This window comes from Trichosurus vulpecula, chromosome 2 (assembly GCF_011100635.1).
Source record: "Trichosurus vulpecula isolate mTriVul1 chromosome 2, mTriVul1.pri, whole genome shotgun sequence".
Lineage (NCBI taxonomy): Eukaryota > Metazoa > Chordata > Mammalia > Diprotodontia > Phalangeridae > Trichosurus > Trichosurus vulpecula.
The window spans coordinates 184,133,362-184,152,673 of NC_050574.1; the positions used below are offsets into that span (position 1 = coordinate 184,133,362).

At 39.5% G+C, this 19,312-nt stretch overlaps 1 protein-coding gene across 3 annotated transcripts in view; it reads right to left on the minus strand.

Moving 5' to 3' along the window:
• Positions 1-19,312, minus strand: part of SPATA13 (spermatogenesis associated 13) — a 130,491-nt gene that overhangs the window by 66,008 nt on the left and 45,171 nt on the right. Inside the window, exon 1 of one of the 3 annotated variants that reach the window (XM_036747125.1) lies at positions 3,828-4,022. The exons of the other annotated variants lie outside the window; for them this stretch is intronic. Within the exon in view, the coding sequence (XP_036603020.1) occupies positions 3,828-3,896 (69 nt within the window). The 5' untranslated portion in view covers positions 3,897-4,022. Of the gene's footprint in view, positions 1-3,827; positions 4,023-19,312 lie in introns of those variants that run through there. 3 annotated transcript variants of the gene reach the window in all.

Below are 19,312 nucleotides of genomic sequence, written 5' to 3' on the forward strand. Positions count from 1 at the left end.
TAGCCTAAGGAAATAGCGGGTAGAAGAAATGAGTTTACAATGGAGTACTTTGCTATTCTGAAATATTTTCTTATGGTAACACATAGGTTAATCTGAAACAGAAGGTGTCTTAAGAAGATTAAGCCCAACACTGGCAGTGTGGCAAAGTAGATAGGGAGCTGTTCCTAGGTCACAAAGCTTTGGGTTCAAGGCCCCACCTCTGACACATATTGGTTGTGTGACCCTGGGCAAGCCTCTTAACTTCTTAATGATCAAGCAACTCTCTAAGACTATAAGTTTCAGAATAATAATAGTAGTTCACATTTATATAGCTCTTACTCCATGCCAAATACCGTCCCAAGCACTTTATAATCTTTATTTCATTTGATCCTCACAACAACAATGGGAGGTAGGGGCTATTATTATCATTCCCATTTTAAAGATAAGGAAATTGAGGTGGAGGTTAAGTAACTTGCCCAGCGTCACACTAAGTGTCTAAGGATGGATTTGAACTCAAGTCTTCCTGACTCCAGGCCCAGTGCTGCATCTACTTCGGGCCCCTAGCTGTTCCAAAAAATGTTGCTGATCCACATTGCTAGAGGGAGTTTGCTCACAACTCTATACCTGTGAAATCACAGGTGCAGACCAGAAGCGTGCAAGGCTACTTCAGGGTCAATACTGTAGAATGCATTTATTAGTGGCTACTCAATAGCAGTGTGATATCAGAAGTCACTGATCCTCAGTTTCCTCATCTGAAAAAAACAGGCCTTTGAACTAGATGAATTCGAAGACTTCTTCCAATTCAAGATTCTCTGATTCTTAGGTAATTATTTCCTAAACATTCAAAGCACTTCATTCACATCAGATGATCCTTTTAAAGATAAGATAGAATAACTATTATCCAGAAGTGTGCCCTGACCTAGATTGACTGGTATAATTCAAAAGTCCATAGGTTTGCTTCTGGAAATAAGTTTTACTTCTCTTTAAAGTGCTGACTCCTCCTCCACAAAGTCTTAGGTCCAAAGAATCATAGACTTGAGGCTGTAAGGAACCTCAGGGGTCATGCAATCCATCCACCTCATTTTATGGATGAGGAAATGGAGTCTTGGACAGACTAATGGCTTGCCAAACGTGTCACAGGTGGTAAGTAGCAGAGGTGACATTTGAACCTAAGGCCTTTGATGTCAAAATCTACAGTCTTTCCCCTGCCCCTGCCTCTGTCTAGAGTTAAGACCTTACCCTTATAACTAGACACATTAGAGAAAAACAACATAAATATGTCCTTCCATAACACCCTCTAATGCACTCATTGTGTAATACTGTATATTACAGCTACCTGTACTTAGGTCATCCTCCAAAAAGACTGTAACCTCCAAAAGGGTAGGGGCTAGTGTAATGGAAACACTGCATTTCTCCTACCACCTGGCATAAGGCTCTGCATAGAGTGGGCAATGAATGACTGTTTGTTCAGTGAGTGGTGTTTAGTCATATCTCCTGCAATATGAAGGCTGAGTATGGCTCAGCTGTATAACGGAAGCAATGAAAGGTGGTAGCCACAATGGTGGTAAAAGGAAGACAGATCAGGGAGTACACAGCAAGTTTAAGTAGGCATCATGCCACGTCTCTCTGGCCTCCTTCCTAGTACTTCTATAGATACAAAATGGATGAAAAGGCAAAAGCTACCCCAGGACACGGGGGAAGGGAAGAAGAGAGCAGCTAGTAAGTTACATGGGGTACAGAGGGGAAGAGGGTTTATAGAAGCCCTCCCTAGGCCAGACAATCCCCAAACCAAAGGACAGCACTGTGATAAATTACCAAACTTAGCAGTCCTGACTACCTTGGGATAATGAGTGGCCCCAAAACTGAGAAGATGAAAAGATAGCAACTTATGCAGGGTTTACAAGTTGACCTTTCTGCTTTTTTACCTCTTAAAAACATTAAGAAAAAAAAAATTTTTGAATGAACCAATGGCATTCAAAGGCCAGGACAATGGAAACCTACCCCATTTTCTCAGTGGTCATACCTACTTATAACCTAGGAGAGAAGCTTAGAGACTCTAAAACCAACAGGAATGAAAAAAAATTGAAATTTAAAACAAATGTCTGATTTTTCTTTGTACTGTGTCTCGGTCTGCCATCCACATTGTGTTCTGGGTAAATCTCTCCCAAAGAGATTCTAATTTTTAGAATGGAAAAGCTCAAGCAGGAAGAAGAGATTTGTAGGTCAATATAAAAGCTCAAAAGCACTTAGAAGTATTTATTTCATCAGAACCAACGTATCACGAAAAGGGATAGGTATAGAGACTGGATTTGTTACTTCGTTGTTATAGGGACCTCCCAGAAGAGGAAATTCCCTTCATTAATGCAAGTTGACACCTTGTCTGCAATCTACAGTCTTAGAGTTAGCTGCCCAGAGCGGAGAGAGGTTCAAGTGACTTGTTCAGGGTCAAAAACAGGATTTGAACCTACGTCTTCCTGATTCCAGGATGCTCCATTCAGCTCTCTATCCACTACAACACACTGCCTCTCATAATAATAATAATAAATATGGAAAATAAGGTGAGGAGGAAATACTGTCAGCCCTTAACAGTATGAAATGCTCCCCACTGCTTCTATCTGTCCTAAGGCAATCCAGAATTCAATATCATTATTCCAATAGACATTGTCAAAAAAGGTGGGCTGTTAAGAAATGGTAGAAATTTCAACTCTTTTTCTCCCCTGAAAATTATTCTTTTTGACCATTTTGCTTCAAGATTAAATCATTTAGGCAGCTTGAGTGAATAGTGAGAATGAAATCAATTGCAACCACTCTAACAGAGACCTGGAGAAAGAGAGATAAAGAAGAGAGAGAGAAGGAGACGGAGAGAGAGGGGGAGATAGAGAGGGAGAGAGGGAGAGAAAGAGAGAGAGAGAGAGAGAGAGAGAGAGAGAGAGAGAGAGAGAGAGAGAGAGAAAGAGAGAGAGAGAGAGAGAGAGAGGAGAGAGAGAGAGAGAGAGACACAGAGAGAGACAGAGAGAGAGAGAGAGAGAGAGAGAGAGAGAGAGAGAGAGAGAGAGAGAGAGAAAAGCTGGGGTATTTAGAGGCCCCAGAGATCAGATCTGGGCAAGGTCCACCAAAGCCAGCCCAAACTGATGATGAATTTCCTTTTTTCTTATTCTTACGCAAAAAAGAGCCAGGTTTTCTTCGCTGAAGCTGAAAAATAAGGAAATGGATTTAGGAAAACAATAGCCCAGCTTAGCTGTGCAGGTAACAAATCCTACAGAGGACTCAAACATATTTCAGGAAATGATCTCAGCTCAATGATGCTATGTATTCCCCAAAGCAGGGAAATCAAATACCACCAGCAGCAGTGATTGGATTAATCTTTTTAATGCAATATGCCTCAAATCTCAGCCATTGTCCTGGTACAGGTGGCATTTAAGAGAGCCCATTTAATGGCTCTGCCTAAACCTGCTGCTCATTCCTGTAAACTCTCAGAGAGCAGAGCAGCGTCTTAGGGTCCACAGAAAGATTAGTTTGCAGGAAAATACCTGTTAGGTTTGAGTCTATTTAATTTCTAACCCAAGGACTGAGGGAAGATTTTGCTCAGATTTCAGTTAGCACTAACGATTTCAGTCCCGTCAGAAAGAAATAGACCTGGAAGACAAATGAGAACCTTGAACTATTTTCAAAAAGTAAACAACGTTAGCCAAGTTTATCTAGCTCAGGGGAAAAAAAAAAAAAAGAAAAACTACCTAAGTCTAATCTCAGCGAAAAAGTCTTCCATTCTTGGTTCTACTTTGAACTCCTTGGTGGGTGTCAAAGAAAAGCAAACAAATCTTCCCCCCAAAGAAGCCAAATCGACCTACCTCTGAGTCTGCCACTGGCAAGGGTTGTCCACACACACACTGGAAGAGCAAACAGTTGATCACAACCATATTTTTAGAGACTTTAAAAAAAATAAAGCTCTTTTGCTTTTAAAACAATCCTATTGAGAATGGAAAAAGGCCTCCCATGGTTGGCTGGGTCCTTTGACAGGGTTCCTGGCAGCTCCGGGGAGAAGTGCAGGAGAGGATAGACCCACTCTTAAATAGCCAATTCACACCCAAGCCATAAACTTTTGTAAACAGCCTCTCCAGGGAGTCACTGCCCAGTTAACTCTTGCTTGACCAGTCAAACACACTCTTCCCATTTATTTTCATTCTACTGGTCTCTGTCCACTGGAATTTCTCTTCATGTTGGTCATCAACTCTAGGATCTTCCTTTAAAGCAGGGGTTCTCAATCTGGGATTCACAGACCACCCCCTCAAAGGAATCCATGGATAGATTTCAGGAGGGTCCATGAACTTGGATAGCAAAAAATACATTTTTTATTTAAATATAATTGGTTTCCTTTGTAATCCTATGCATTTTATTTTGTGCATTTAAAAACATTGCTCTGCTTAGCCCAGTGTCTGGTACACAGAAGGAGCTTAATAAATGATTGTTGCCTGGACTTGAGAAGGGGTCCATAGGTTTCACTAGACTTTTAAAAGGAACTATGACCCCCAAAATAGTTTAAGAACCTCTGCTTTAAAGAAAAAAAAACATGAAGAGTGATCAAGGACTAGATGTCACACAGAAAGACTATAATCACTCATAATTCATCCTAGAAAAGTTACATAATGAAATTTTATATAAAATGATTTTCCTAAACTATGACCAAAATATATCATTGTTATACAGAAAAACAGCAAATGTTTACAGGGCAGAGGAGTTAAAGGGATGCAGATGAGGAAACATTTTTGTTATTCAGTAAGATCTGAAAATAATTCTTCAAACTTCCCTGTTAGAAAACCTGTGATTTCATGTGGTCTTAGGCTAAATTAATAGAAGTATGATATCTGGAAGAAGGGTGTCCTATGCTCTGGTCAGACCACATCTGCAATATTACATTCTGTTCTGGCCATCGTATTTCTGAAAGTGGTAGAAGGTGCTAAGATGGTGAAGGGAATATCTCCTCCAAAGATAGGATCACTGGTTGGCATGAATGGGACAATAATACTGGACAATGCATGTGCCCGTGTGTGTGTGTGTGTGTGTGTGTGTGTGTGTGTGTGTGTGTGTGGCGGGGGAGGGGCAGGGAAGGAAGGGAGATGGGGAAGGTAATGCTGCTCATTTATTCTGTTCATTTTCTCTGCCAAGGAGAATGATCTTTGGACTATAAAGGACAGGAAAGAAACGGGACAAAAACAGATTAATACGAAGTTAGTAGGGAGATGGTAAGACAGTACATCTGTCTTTGGTGAGTTCAAGCTAACAGGCTTGACTTCATCTGCAGAGGGGAAGCCATCGCAGCAAAGGTCCTTAAGCTCCACTTTTATGAGGGATCAGTTCAAAGAAGTAGAGATGTTTACCCCAGGGAAAAAAAATTTTTTTGGCAGGGAGAGCATGAAAGCAGTTTTCAAGTACCTTAAGGTCTAGGTAGAAGAGATTCAGATTTGTTCTGTTTGGACTAAAAGGAATAGGTGAGAGGGGCAGAGGCTAACCTAGGCCTAACATAGGGAAACATATCCTAACAACTAAAGCTCTCTAAAACTCGAACGGGTTAACCTTCACAAGAAGTTGTGAAGCATAGGCTGGATGGTAGAGTGTATTCCTTTTCAGCTAGGAGTCGGGTAAATGGTTGCTAGGGCCCCTTCTGACTCACATTCTGTGACTGAATGATTCTTTAGGCAAAAGGAGAACAAGTGATGATTTTTAAGCAGGAAAGTAATCAGAAGCTTTGAATTAGGAATTAGGAAGGTTAACTGTCTGCCATATATGGGATGGACTAGAGCAGGGAGAAGCTAGGAGTGGGAAGACTAGTTAGGAAGCTGAGAAAACACAAAGGCTTGGGCCAAAATAGTAGCAATAACAGGCTTATTAATGTTATAAATATATTGTTATTATTGTTATTATTATAGACAAAAGGAAAAGGACTCCTAAGATAATATGCTGGTAGAAACCTGCCTATACACTGGCTCTCTCCCATGCCTGAAATGTTCTCCATTTTCACCTCCACTGCCTTGGTTCCCTGGCTTCCTTCATGATTGAGTTCAAATCCTACCTTCAGCAGGAGGTTTTTCTGTATCCACCTCGGCTACCAGTGCCTTCTCTGAGATCGCCTCCCATTTACACACACTCTCTCTCTTTCCCTGTATGTATATGTGTGTGATATTAACACGGACATAGTTATCTACATGTCTCCTCTACCTGGATGTGAGCTCCCTGAGATGAGTCTGCGATTCTTGCTTCTCCCTCACCCTTTCCAATTTGCCAGATCCTGTCAATTCTATCTTTCCTGTATCTGTACCATTCTTTCTATGCTTTATACTCCCTCTATCCTAGCACAGGCCCTCATTACCTTTTACCTGGATTGCTGCAGTACTCATATAACTATTTTCCCTCATCCAATCCATCCCAGAGAATGCTACGAGAGTAACTGTCTTATCGTACGCATCCTGTTGCTCCTCTCTTCAAAAACAGGCCTCCTATTTTGGGTTTTGTTTCCGGATCTTTACTTACCCCATCCTTCCCTATCCCCAGAACACATCCCTGCTACCCACAATCTCTGCCTAGCCTCCTGGGAAAACTTATCCTTCAGGACCTACTTCTCCCATGACATGAGCCCCGATTTCCCTCAGTTGGCAATGACATTTGAACTCACACAGAATTTTACATACCTGTTATATAGCCATTATTATTTTACTATGTATTACAATTAATTGGGGTGATGATTCATAAACAAGTGTCTATGTGAGCAGATATTCTATTAGGGTCTAGTTCATTGCTTTCCTTTATTTACTTCTTCTTATATTTAAGTTTCTTCTCTTAAACTTAAGCTTATCCGTGTATGTTTTATATACTATCCCAGGTTGCAAGTATCTTGAGGACAACATCAAGGAATATCTAGCATAGTGCCTAACACAACGCTATACACAAAGGAAGTGCTCAGGACACACATGAACAAACACACAATGCCTCTGTGCCATTTAGAAAATACTTTCGCATAGAGTGTCTTGTTTTTTTTTTTTCCCACTCAAATTTATTCTGCAAGGTTTCCAGGACAGGATAGGCATGGCTGTGTCCATTTTGCAGGTAAGGAAACTGAAGTTCATGGAGGTTAAGTGACATGTGATAGTAAGTAATATGGCTGGAATGACAATTCCTTTTCTGAATCCTAGTTCAGTGCTGACCTCTGGCTTAAGGTTATGACCTTATGTTAGTTAGTGGCAGAACTAGTACTCTATATTTCAAGGCTCCTGACTCCCAAACCCAGAGCTTTTTAGGTGGCTAATGGCAAAAACGACAATAACAATAAAAATAGCTAACATATAGCACCTACTCCGTGCTAGGTACTGTGCCAAGCACATTACAAATGTGATCTCGTTTGATCCTCACAAAATCTGGGGAGATAGATTCTATTATCTATTATTCTCTTCTATTATCCTTATTTTTAAACATGGCAAAACCAAGGCAAACAGAGAAGAAATTATTTGCCAGGGTCACCCAGCTAGCAAGTGTCTGAGGCCACATTTGAACTCAGATTGTTCTGTCTCCAGGCCCACTGTACTGTCTAGCTGCCCCTAGGATCAGATTGTCTTTCCAAAACAGATGTATAGTGTTTAAGACTGGGCAGCTAGGCAAGTACAATGGATAGAGTGCTGTGCCTGGAGTTAGGAAGACTCCTTTTCCTGAGTTCAAATCTGGCCTCAGATAAGTACTAGCTCTGTGGCCCTGGGCAAGTCACTTTACCCTGTTTGCCTCGGTTTCCTCATCTGTAAAATGAGCCGGAGAAGGAAATGGCAAACCACTCCAGTATCTTTGCCAAGAAAACCCCAAATGGCTTCATGAAGAGTCAGACAAAACTGAAATGACTGAATAACCACAACAAAAAGTCTTTAAGAGGCTACTGTAAGAGTATTCAGATGGAAGGAAGTAGAGTAAGGACAGCAGTGAACTAAATCTTAATAGAACTTCTGCTAAAACAGGCCCTGTTGCTCATTAATGTTCCCCCAAAGCCAATTTGGATAGGCTCACAATATAGTCAAGCATGACTCACTAAACTGGTCCCCAGATGGATAAAGCTTTCCTTTCAGATCAGGAATCACCCACAATTAGAGATGAATCCCATTATCAAACCTTTCTAGGTCCATTCTCATGACCTTTGATTGGCCCCGAATTAGACAGGCCTTTTCAAAAACTGTTGCTGTTTATGACCCCATTTGGGGTCTTCTTGGCAAAGATGCTGGGGTGGTTTCCTTCTCCAGCTCATTTTATAGATGAGGAAACTGAGGCAAACAGGGTTAAGTGATTTGCCTAGAGTCACATAGCTAGTAAGTGTCTGAGGCCAGATTTGAACTCAGGTCTCCCTGACTCCAGGCACAGCACTCTATCCACTATGCCACCTAGCTCCCCTCTTTTCAGAAATATACCTTTATCTTGTAGCATATAGGCATAGAAGAGTCTCCATCCCAGCTAAGGTTTTTAAAAATTAATTCATAGAAGGTGCTCAATAATTGGGATGCATCTCTGATTTGGACTATAAGCCCTTTACTTTATTTCTACAACTTTGCTTTTTGGTACATAATCTATAACATTTTACCTATACTTACTTACCAGAGGGTTTCCCCCCAACTAGAATATAACCTTCTCGAGGGTGTAGTAGAGTGGAGAGAATGCTGGATTTGAAGTCAGCAGATCTATGTGTGAATCCTGCTTCTGTCACTTACTATTCTTACTATTCTGTCACCTATTTGACTTTGTTCAAGTCTCTTCAAGTTTTTTCATCTGTAAAAATGACGAGGTTGGAGCAGATGGCATCTAAGACCCTTTTTAGCTCAATGATCTTATAACTAGTTCATTTTTTTTTCTTTGTATCCCTACTGTCCAGGATAATAGCTGGCACATAGTAGGGTTTCAACAAATGCTAGTTGAATTGAATCAGTTTGCGTTGCTAGAATTATAAAAGTTAAAAACTTAACAAAAAAGCCCTCCTCTAGGTCTCATGTAAATAAACAGCATTACCTATTAGCAGAAATATTTTTGGTGTTACTTTTTCAGACTTCCGAGAAACCAAAAAAAAAAAACCAATAAAGTTTTACAATCAGGGAGGCTGTGGCCTTGAATCTTCTGTTTAAGGAGCAACGAGTCATTTACTAAAAATGCTTGGACAGTCAATGTTTCTTATCTCCTTTGACAGAGGCAAGTTAAGCCATTTCGACAAATAATTGGGAAATACAGTAATGGCATCACACTCCTCAACTGTCCTTGAATGTCATAGAGGCAGATTCAAAATGAATCCTGTATTATGTAATTAGGCCACTTAGCAAAAGCACAAATATTGAGGCCTGGCCATACTTAGAATCCTTAGTTCATTTAGCACAGTGCTGGGAACCTAGTAGGCTTTTTTATATGTACTTGAATTGAGTTCAGTATGAGTTGAAAAATGGTTGTGCTTTTCTGGGGGAACAAAATATAATGAAGGTAATTTCAAGTCTAGGAAAAAAGCTCTGTATTTGACTCCCCAAAGACTGGCCATATAAACGAAGGTGCCTTTCTGCTCACTAACATTATTCTCACAAGACCCATAAGCCCAAGATGATTAGTCTTGCTCTACATTATGGATATACTTTGCTTTATGCATAACTCAAGATTAGATCACCAATCAGTTAACAAAAGATCTCAGAGAATTAACAGGTCTCAAACCCCTACAGAATAGTCTAGGGCTAAAAGCATCAAGCCTGAAAGCAGCTTACCCTGATTTTTCTGTGCTCAGAGCTGCATTTCCAGAACAATTAACCACCTATCAGATATTTACAACTGGATAGTCTATAGGTGCCTCCTACTTATAAATGTAAAAACAGTAAAGGCACTGAAAAGGCCTACCTTGTTGGGAAATGAGTATATACAAAAGTCAGTTGAATTCAATAAACACTTATTGAACATCAGAGAGACAAGCACAGCATAGGAGATGAAGGGCTAGCCTCAGAGTTAGAAAGACTGGGACTATAGTAGATGAACCTAAGCCCTCTTCTGTTACTGGAGTTTTAATTGATTATAAAATAAATTTGAAGAAAGTATGGTGAATTTATATTTTATTTGCTATTCCTTTTCCACAATCAACTTACTTAGGAAGAAAACTAAAAAGTTAAGTATTCAAGAACTTTCAAAAATTCAAATGCATCAAAAATTCATTCTTTTTAATACACATTTTTCATATAATACACTGACCACCTCTCTCTGGAGTTTTACTGGAACGGTTTTCTCTTGTTTCTCTGTTATCTGTTTACTCCTCAATCTCCTTGGTTGGATCTGTGATTGGTGAGTCATAGTTTTTAGCGCATGCTGCAAGTGTAGTCCAAGGCTCTGACCTGGGTCCTATTTTCTTTTTTCACTGAGATTTGCAACTTTAAACACATTTGGCTCTTCCCTCTCCTTTACCTCTCAATGTTCAATCAACTGCCATACCTTGTTAATTCTACCTTTCCAACGTCTCTCATATCTACCCCCTTCTCTCCACTCATGTATGCACCATCCTAATCAAGCCCGAAAAAATCCTTGTCTAAGGATGAGGAGACCATTGTACATGCTAACAGCAACATTGTATGATGATCAACTGTGAATAGCTTAGCTACAGCAATACGAGGATCTAAGACCAATCTGAAGGACTTATGATGAAAAATGCTACCCAACTCCAGAGAAAGAAGTGATGGAATTTGAATGCAGATCAAAGCATACTTTTTTACTTTATGTTTTTCACGGAGCTTTTTTGTTTCTGTTTTCTTTTATAATATGACTAATACAAACTATATTTTGCATGACTGAACATATATAACCTATATCGAATTGCTTGCCATCTCAGGGAGGGGATGGTAAGAGAAAAAGGGAGAGAATTTGGAACTCAAAACTTAAAAAAAATATATTTAAAATTGTTTTTACATGTAATAGGAGAAAAAAATTTAAACCTTCTTGCCTAAATTATTGCTTCTGATTGTCTCTTTGCCTCCAGTCTCTCTCCTCTCTAAATCATCTTCCACACAGTTGCCAAAATGATGTTCCTAAAGCACATTTTTAGCCATCCCACTCCCCTGCTCAAAAAGCTCCAGTGGTTTCCTACTACCTAAGGCCAATAAACATTTATTAAGCACCTATTATGTACCAGGCACCTTGCTAAACACTGGGGATTCAAAGAGAGACAACAAAGTCCCTGCCCTCAAGGAGTTCATAATCTAATGCAGAATACAACAAGCAAACAACTGTTACAAACAAGATATATACGGGATACACTGGAGATAATCTCAGAGGAAAGGCATTAGCGTTAATCAGGAGATTAATACCTTCTTATAAAAGGTACGTTTTTAGCTGAGACTTGAGGGAAGCCAGGAGGCAGAGATGAAGAAGGAGAGAATTCCAAGTGTGAGGGACAAGCAGCAAAAAGGCAGCATTTGGCAAATGGGTTGTTGTTGTGCAGAGGTAGGGGGTGGGGGAGAGGAACGGGGCCAGTATTGCTGAATTACAGATTATGTGGAAAGGAATAAGAAGCCCAGAAAAGTAAGAAGGAATCAGGTTATAAAGAGCTGTAAAAGCCAAAGAGATGATTTTGTATTTGGTTCTAGAAGTAGTAAGGAGCCACTGGAGTTTACTGAAGAGGGGAGTGATATGGTCAGACCTGTTCTTTACGAAAATCACTCGGATAGCTGAGGAGAGGCTGAAGGCTTTGGCAATAGCCCTGGCATGAGATGATGAGGTCGTGCAGTGTCAGAGGAGAGAAGGGGGCCCTACAGAAGAGATGTTTTGAAGGCAGGATGTGGCAAGATTGGATATGGGGGGTGGTGGTGGTGAGAGAGAGTGATGAGCTAAGTGAGTCTGGGTAACTTGAAAGATGTTAGCACCCTCAACAGTAATATGGAATTTAGGAAAAGGGAAGCGCTTGGGGGAGAAAGAGGAGTTCAGCTTTGGACATGCTGAGTTTAAGATATCTATAGGACAGCCGGGATTCTAGGATGTAATACACCACATGGCTCCAGTGTGATTTTCCAGGTGTAGTATATATCCCTCCCCTCACTCACGCTACTTTCTGTTACACCAGATTACTTGCTATTCCTCAAACACTACGTTACCCTCTCCACTCCCACCCCATCTCCATCGTTCCCCCTGGTTGGAATACACTCCTTCCTCACCACCATGTCTTCAAATGCTTAGCTTTCTTTAAAACTCAGTTCAAATGCCTCCTCCTTTCCTGATTCCTCTGCTGCTATTCCCCACCTGCAAAATTACTTTACATATATATATATATATATATATATATATATATATATATATATATAGTGAATCTATCTATATACGTGTACATGTTGTTTCACCTGACAAAATGGAAGGTCCTTGATGACAGGACCCATTGTTTTTGACTGAATCTCCATCCCCAGCACCTATCTGGCATGAAGTAGGTGCCTAATAAATGCTTGAGGATTAACTGCATACGTGCACAGAACCTTTGGAAAGCTGTGCTGATGATTCAAACTGTGCTGTTTTCATGGGGAAGAGAGTGGACAGAAGGTGTGAAAAGAGAAGGCTGCAGCTGCACGTGAAGGAATAAGAATGGGGGGTTCGGTTTTGGTGGAGATTGAAAAGTGAATGTCAGAGTTGTTAAAACAAGTAGCTAATTGTCTGCCACACAACAAAGACCTGAAAGTTCCCGCTGACATGGTGTAAGCAACGAAATGAATTTTCTCAAGTTTCTTAACAATTCTGAGCCTTGACTCTCATTCCAAAACTGGTGACAGGCAGTAATCTCAGCTGGTCCCAGGATGGGAAGGGAGTTACTACCCCTACACCGCATGAAAGGGGAGGAAAAAAATAAAGACACACAGGCTTTCTTTGCCAGGCCCTGATTTATCTTGAGTGCATTTGGATTCCAGCTCCTTCCCCCATTAACACTGTGCCTGGATTCAAGGTCTCTTGTTCTATCACAGATATTTGGGTCCTACCAGTGCAGTAGATATGGTTTCTAAAAAGCTCTAAATAAACTAAATTTGGCAGGATGATAGAGTAGTAAAAGCAGAGGTTGTGGACTCGTATCTGGATTCAAGAAGCTATGGATGGACAGAGGGAATGCACAGAGTGACTCAGTTGGTATCAAGAAGATCTGAGTTTGAATCCTGTCTTAGAAACTTACTATCTCTAGGACCTTGTGTGAGTCATTTAACCTCTTTAAGCCTCAATTTCTTCATCTGCAAAATGATGAGAATAATAGCAGCTCCCACAAATGGTTGTTGGGAGTTTAAATGAGATAATATATGTAAATTACTTTGCAAACCTTAAAAGACTATAAATAAATTGTCATTATTATTATCATTATTAAACAAGTGGTTGAACTAGATCAGACCTGTCAAACATGTGGCTCTCTGGCAACTTGGGGCCCATGATATTCCTGAGCATGTCCAAATTCGATTAAAATGTAATTGGAAAATGTTTAACAAAATAAATGAAAATACAATAAAACATAGATAATGTTAATATGTAGTTTTCCTAAGTCAATATGCAGCCCACAGGGATCCTTATGTATGATTTAGTGACCTCCATTCCTATTTGAATTTGATAACACTGGTCTAGATGATTCCTAAGAACTAGCCTCTTCCCCAACCTCTAATTTAATTTCTGTTATTGAATTTCTACATAATACATGAAGAATGATGGCCTCTTTATGCTTTTCTCTTCAAATACCTCCATTCTTTTTTTAGTTTACATTTCAGCTAGTGATTGTTTAAGACACTTGCCTAAGAAACACCCCAAAGAAGGGACCAAAGGTTACATGGAATAATTTAAGGGGGAAAAAGGCAAAGGTTGAAGAAAGTAAAATTCACTGATGTTTGAAAAGGAGAAATAGAAAAGAAGACTCTAAGAAAATACTGACCTTCGGCTTCTTTTACATTCTGTCCTTCTTTGGGGGAAATATTTACTAGTCACAAAGAAGTTTATCATCCATTTTTAAACCTGATAAAATTCAGCCAACAAAAAGAAACCCCTTGAGATTTGTGTAGGTTGTTAACTGTCACAAAGACTGGTCAGATTCACTGCCAAAACCATTTTATTTACAAAGCAAGCTGTAGCCTCTTTGCTATGAACACCAAGGAGCATAAGAACCTGACCCTTCTGTCCACTGTTTCAAAACAGTCTGAACTCGAAATAGGCAAAAAGACAGGGGACACATTTAAAGCAAAACTGCCATAAGTCTCTTCCTTCTCTCGTCTACACTCCATTCAGCTGCCGAAGTGACTTTCCTAAAGCACAGGTCAAACCATGTCACCCTCCTGCTCAATAAACACCCTTGGCTCTCCCCGGCCCGCCCCCATCACCTCCAGAATCAAATATAAAAATCCTCTGGTGTTCAAGGCTCTTCATAATCTACCCCTCCCCCCTTTACCTTTCCAGCCTTCTTCTACCTTGCTCCCTGATGTGTACTCTTCGATCCAGTGACACTGGCCTCCCTGCTATTCCATGAAAGAGACATTCTATCTCTCAGCTCCAGACATTTCCTCTGGCTGTCCCCCATGCCTGGAATGCTCTCCTTTCACATCTCTAACTCCTGGCTTCCCCCACTTCCTTCAAGTACCAACTAAAATCTCACCTTCTACAAGAAGCCTTTCCCAGTCCCTCTTAATTCTAGTGCCTTCCTTCTGTTAATTATTTCCCATTTATCTTACATATGGCTTGTTTGTACAAGTCTCCTCCATTGAGCTCTTTGAGAGCAGATACTTGTTTTTACCTCTATGTATCCCTAGCACTCAACACAATATCTAGCACATAGTAAGTACTTAATAAATGCTAATTGCTGAACTGAATGTTAAAAAACTGTCTGATATTTTTAAGAAAAGTTTTGAGGACACATAAGGCCACTTTGGGCTGTCACTGATTCAGAGAGGTATGTTGTGCTGTCAGTCAATAAATCCTTTTTTTCTTCCTTAGAAATTCTCCAGCCATTAGGAATCAAGTTGTTGGTTTTCCTAATACATTTCAAACCATGGACCTTTTCTCAAAGTTTGGAAATTAGTACTCAGCCTTGCTGGGCACCAGGTTGGAGCTCACACAGACAACAGGTGACAAATCACTGGCAGAGGTAAACATTTCAACACTTACTGTGGTGTATTGTGTGTGTCCAATGTGGGAGTTCAGAAATGGTGCTATTCATATTTGCAACTTAGAGAGGATTAAGACTTTTAGAACAAAATTCTTTATGACTGTATAAATGTTTTCCTACGTTGAGTTTATCAGGGACAGCATATATTTGGTTTTAGATTATAATTGTCAGGACTACGAATGGTGGGAATAGAAACACTGTGATTACAAAGAAAGGCTAAAGATGGTCTCTGCTCTCAAGGAGATGGCATTCTAAAGAAGACAACATATAAACAACCATATACATACAAGCTACGGACAGGATAAATTGGAAATAATCAGCAAATGCAATAGAATTAAGGGGGATCAGGAAAGGTTTCATTTAGAAAGTGGGGCTTTAGTTGAGACCTGTAGGAAGCCAGAAGGTGGAGATGAGGAGGGAGAACATTCCAGGCATTGGGGACAGCCAGTAAAAAAACTTGGAGTTGGGAGTTGGAATTTCTTTTTCAGGGAACAACAAGGAGGTTGGTGTTGATGGAATGCAGAGTGCATAAAGGAGAGGAAGCTGATGTATAAGAAGACAATTAAGATTTTCCTCAACCTACATGTAGAAAAATATTTATAGTAGCTCTTCTTGTGGTGACGAAGAATCGGAAATTGAGGGGATGCCCATCAATTGGGGAATGGCTGCACAAGTTGTGGTACGTGATTGTAATGGAATACTATTGTGCTATAAGAAATGATAAGCAAGCGGATTTCAGAAAAACCTGGGAAGACTTACACGAACTGATGCTGAGTGAAGTGAGCAGAACCAGGAGAATATTGTACAAAGTAACAGTAATATTGTGCAATGATCAACTATGATTGACTTAGCTCTTCTCAGCAATACAATGATCCAAGAAAATTACAAAAGACTTATGGAATATGCTCTCCACATTCAGAGAAAGAACTGAAGGGAGTCTGAATGCAAATCAAAGCATATTATTTTCACATTTTTCCTGGATTTTTCCTTTTGTTCTATTTCTTATTTTACAACATACTAATGTGGAAATATGTTTTACATGACTACACATATGTAACCTATATCAGATTGTTTGCCATCTTGGGGAAGGGGAGGGAAGGAGAAAAATTTGCAACTTAAAATCTTATGAAAAATGAATGTTGAAAATTATCTTTACATGTAATTAGAAAAAATAAAATACTATTAAATTTTTTAAAATTACAGGCCAAAAAAAAAAAGATTTTCCTCAGCCTTCCAGTATATAGCATAAAGCAGGGTTTATAAAGACAATATGAACTTCACAAAGTATACTGATATTGTATCACTGAATATGATTGCATGTGAATAGTGACTTGCTGACTTATATACTTCAGACAACTTCAGACCATGTAGTGGGATATCACTTATAGTTGATTAAATGTTCTAGTTTTTCTTATAAAAAGCTGGGCATTAGGCTCTTGGTTAGGAAAATAACCCCCTATCATAACATAGCTTCCATGGGAAATTAGATACAACATCATTTCAACAGACAGCCCCCATCTCCAGTAATATTACTTGGTAAAGCACAATGTGAGATGAGAACAAAAAATGCTCTTCCAGAACATTTACTCTTCACCGGGTTCACAGGACCCATAGACTTGGAGCTGGGAAGGACCTTGGAGGCTTTCTAGTACAACTTCTCATTTTCCTGAAGCCTGGAATGATTAAATGACTTGCCCAAGATCACACAGATCTAAACTGGAACCCAGGTCCTATGGTTTCAAATCCACAGCCCTTTCCTTTACTTCCCTGAATGTACAAATGTGTCAGTTTCATAATAATTATTGGTACTTAATGTTTTTAAAGGTCATAACTATTGAACTCCAAAATAAAAATACCTCTAAATTTTCCACTAGAAAAAGAAACTCTTGACCTGATACTGAGGGAATACTGTCATAGCAAATAGCCAATTATTTAAAAATTTGAAGCAGAAGAAGTCAAACACTTAATGGTAATTAAATATTTTTATTGAATATAGATGGTGATTCTTTTCCAACATGGGTTATGTACTTGGTTAGTCTATCCTGAACTGAGGCTTCCAGAGACTTTTTTCTTTATGACTGTAACTTTATCTGATAATAATAAGAACAAAATATAGGCTGGAAGAAAGCTGGGTACATAGTCCATTAACTCTCAATCATATGTAAAGCACACTGTGAAAAGAGACCTATGTCTTATGCAACCCCACTCCTGGGTTGAGATATAGGAAATGTTGCAAAACACTGACATTTCTGAAAGGAAGTCATGAAAACAGATGATTAAGTTCATTTAAAAAAAAAAAGAAATTTTGGTTTCCCAAAGAAAGGGCATGAAATAAAAGGATACTTTAAAAAATTACTATTTCTAAAAGAATTCTATAGTGACACAGACCTGTACAATCATACTGAGAGAAAGTCTTTGAGAATTGGTCAAGTAAGGATAGTTTGGCTCCTTCTGGTTTTGCTAACTCTGAACCAAAGCTATAGAACTTTCTCAGAGAACTGTTTAAGTTTCCAAAACAATCAGGTTTTTCACTTAGATAAGGCAAGCTATAAAAATAAGACCATCTGTACATGAGGCTTTTATGGATTGCTTAGTCAGGGGGGAGGAACCTGTAGTCACATGTGGCCTTGAGCCTGCAGGTTCCCCACCCCTGGCCTCAGTTGCTAATTCCTTCTCTTCTAAATCACCTTGTATCTATTTTGCTTATGCCTATATAGGAGTATAGCTCTTCCCAACTATACTGTAAGCTCTTTGTTGGCAGGAACTGTTTTCACTTAGAGCTTACTATAGCGCCTGGTACATAGTAGGCACTTAATAAATACCTACTGGTATTTATTAAATTATAGCTTCAGAGCTGGAAGGGGCCTCAGCAACTATTTGTTTTGACCCACTCAAATTTATTCTACACCATAACAGTCAAGGGGTTTTACTTCGAGATCTCCAGTAATGGGGAACTCACATTCTACTGGGCCACTTTACTTCACTTTTGGACAACTCAAATTATCAGGGAAGTTGTTCTTTATATCAAGCTTAAATCTGCCCTTTTTGCAACTTCCGCTCAATGCTTCTAGCTTTGTCTTCTGGATGGTTAAAGAGAACAGGTAGAATCCTTCTTCCACATAACAGTTGTTATGTTCTTGACAATAGTTATCATGTGCTACCTGAGCCTTCCTTCGTCATCTTAGCACATAACATATCTATGAAGATCATTGCCCTCTGCCAACAATTAAACAAAGAACTATAAAGTCAGGATCACAAAACCACAGTCTTAGAGCTGGAAGTGACCTTGCAAATCATCTATTCTAACCCTCTCATTTTACAGATAAGAAAACTGAGGCCCAGAGAGGGGACATGACTTCCCCAAAGTCACATAGGTATTATAACATAACATGGTGCCTGGCACATAGGAGACTTCCTTCACAAATGCCAGTTGGCTGACTGACTGTCCACCTAACTATAGCATAAATTCAATGTTTTCAATGGCTATCCTCAGGACACCCTCCATTTTCAATGTCTTTTCTAAATGTCGTGCTCCCAAACTAAAGACAGTACCCCAAATGTGCTTTGGTCTCAGCAGGGCAGATTACAGTAGGATTATAATCTCGTCTACTTCGAAGTCAAAACCGTGTACCGATCAAATTAGAAAGGCAGTAGCTAATGATACCACATTTCTTCCATTTCTTCTACTGCTGTGAAGTGGTGACTTCACTTACATCTAAAGTACCTTGGCATCACCCTAAATTTACTCCCAAAGGTAAGGAATTATTAATGTTTGGAAAGAGAATCCTAGAATCTAAGGACCTTAGGATCAATCATGCTAAGTTTGGAGAGACAAGGGTTGGTCCTCAGGTGGTAATGTTTTTCTTAAACTACAGCAACTGAGGAAACCAGAAAACTAGCGGGTATACATGAGGGGAACTGAGATCCGTATTGGTGGAAGGAGTATACTCACACTCATAAATCATGATTCTTTTAAACTATTTAGGCTTTCCCAACTTGGACTAATGGGTTTCCTAACTAGGATCTCACAATACATTTTGTCTTGTACCCCTCTAATGCACTTATGCATTACTCAGTGTAATATTTTGTATTATAATTATCATCACACATCACATTCCTTCAATTCCAATTTAAGCTCCAGAAGGGCAGTAGCCATGTCTTATCTAAACTTATTTAACTCTACCAGAACCTTCC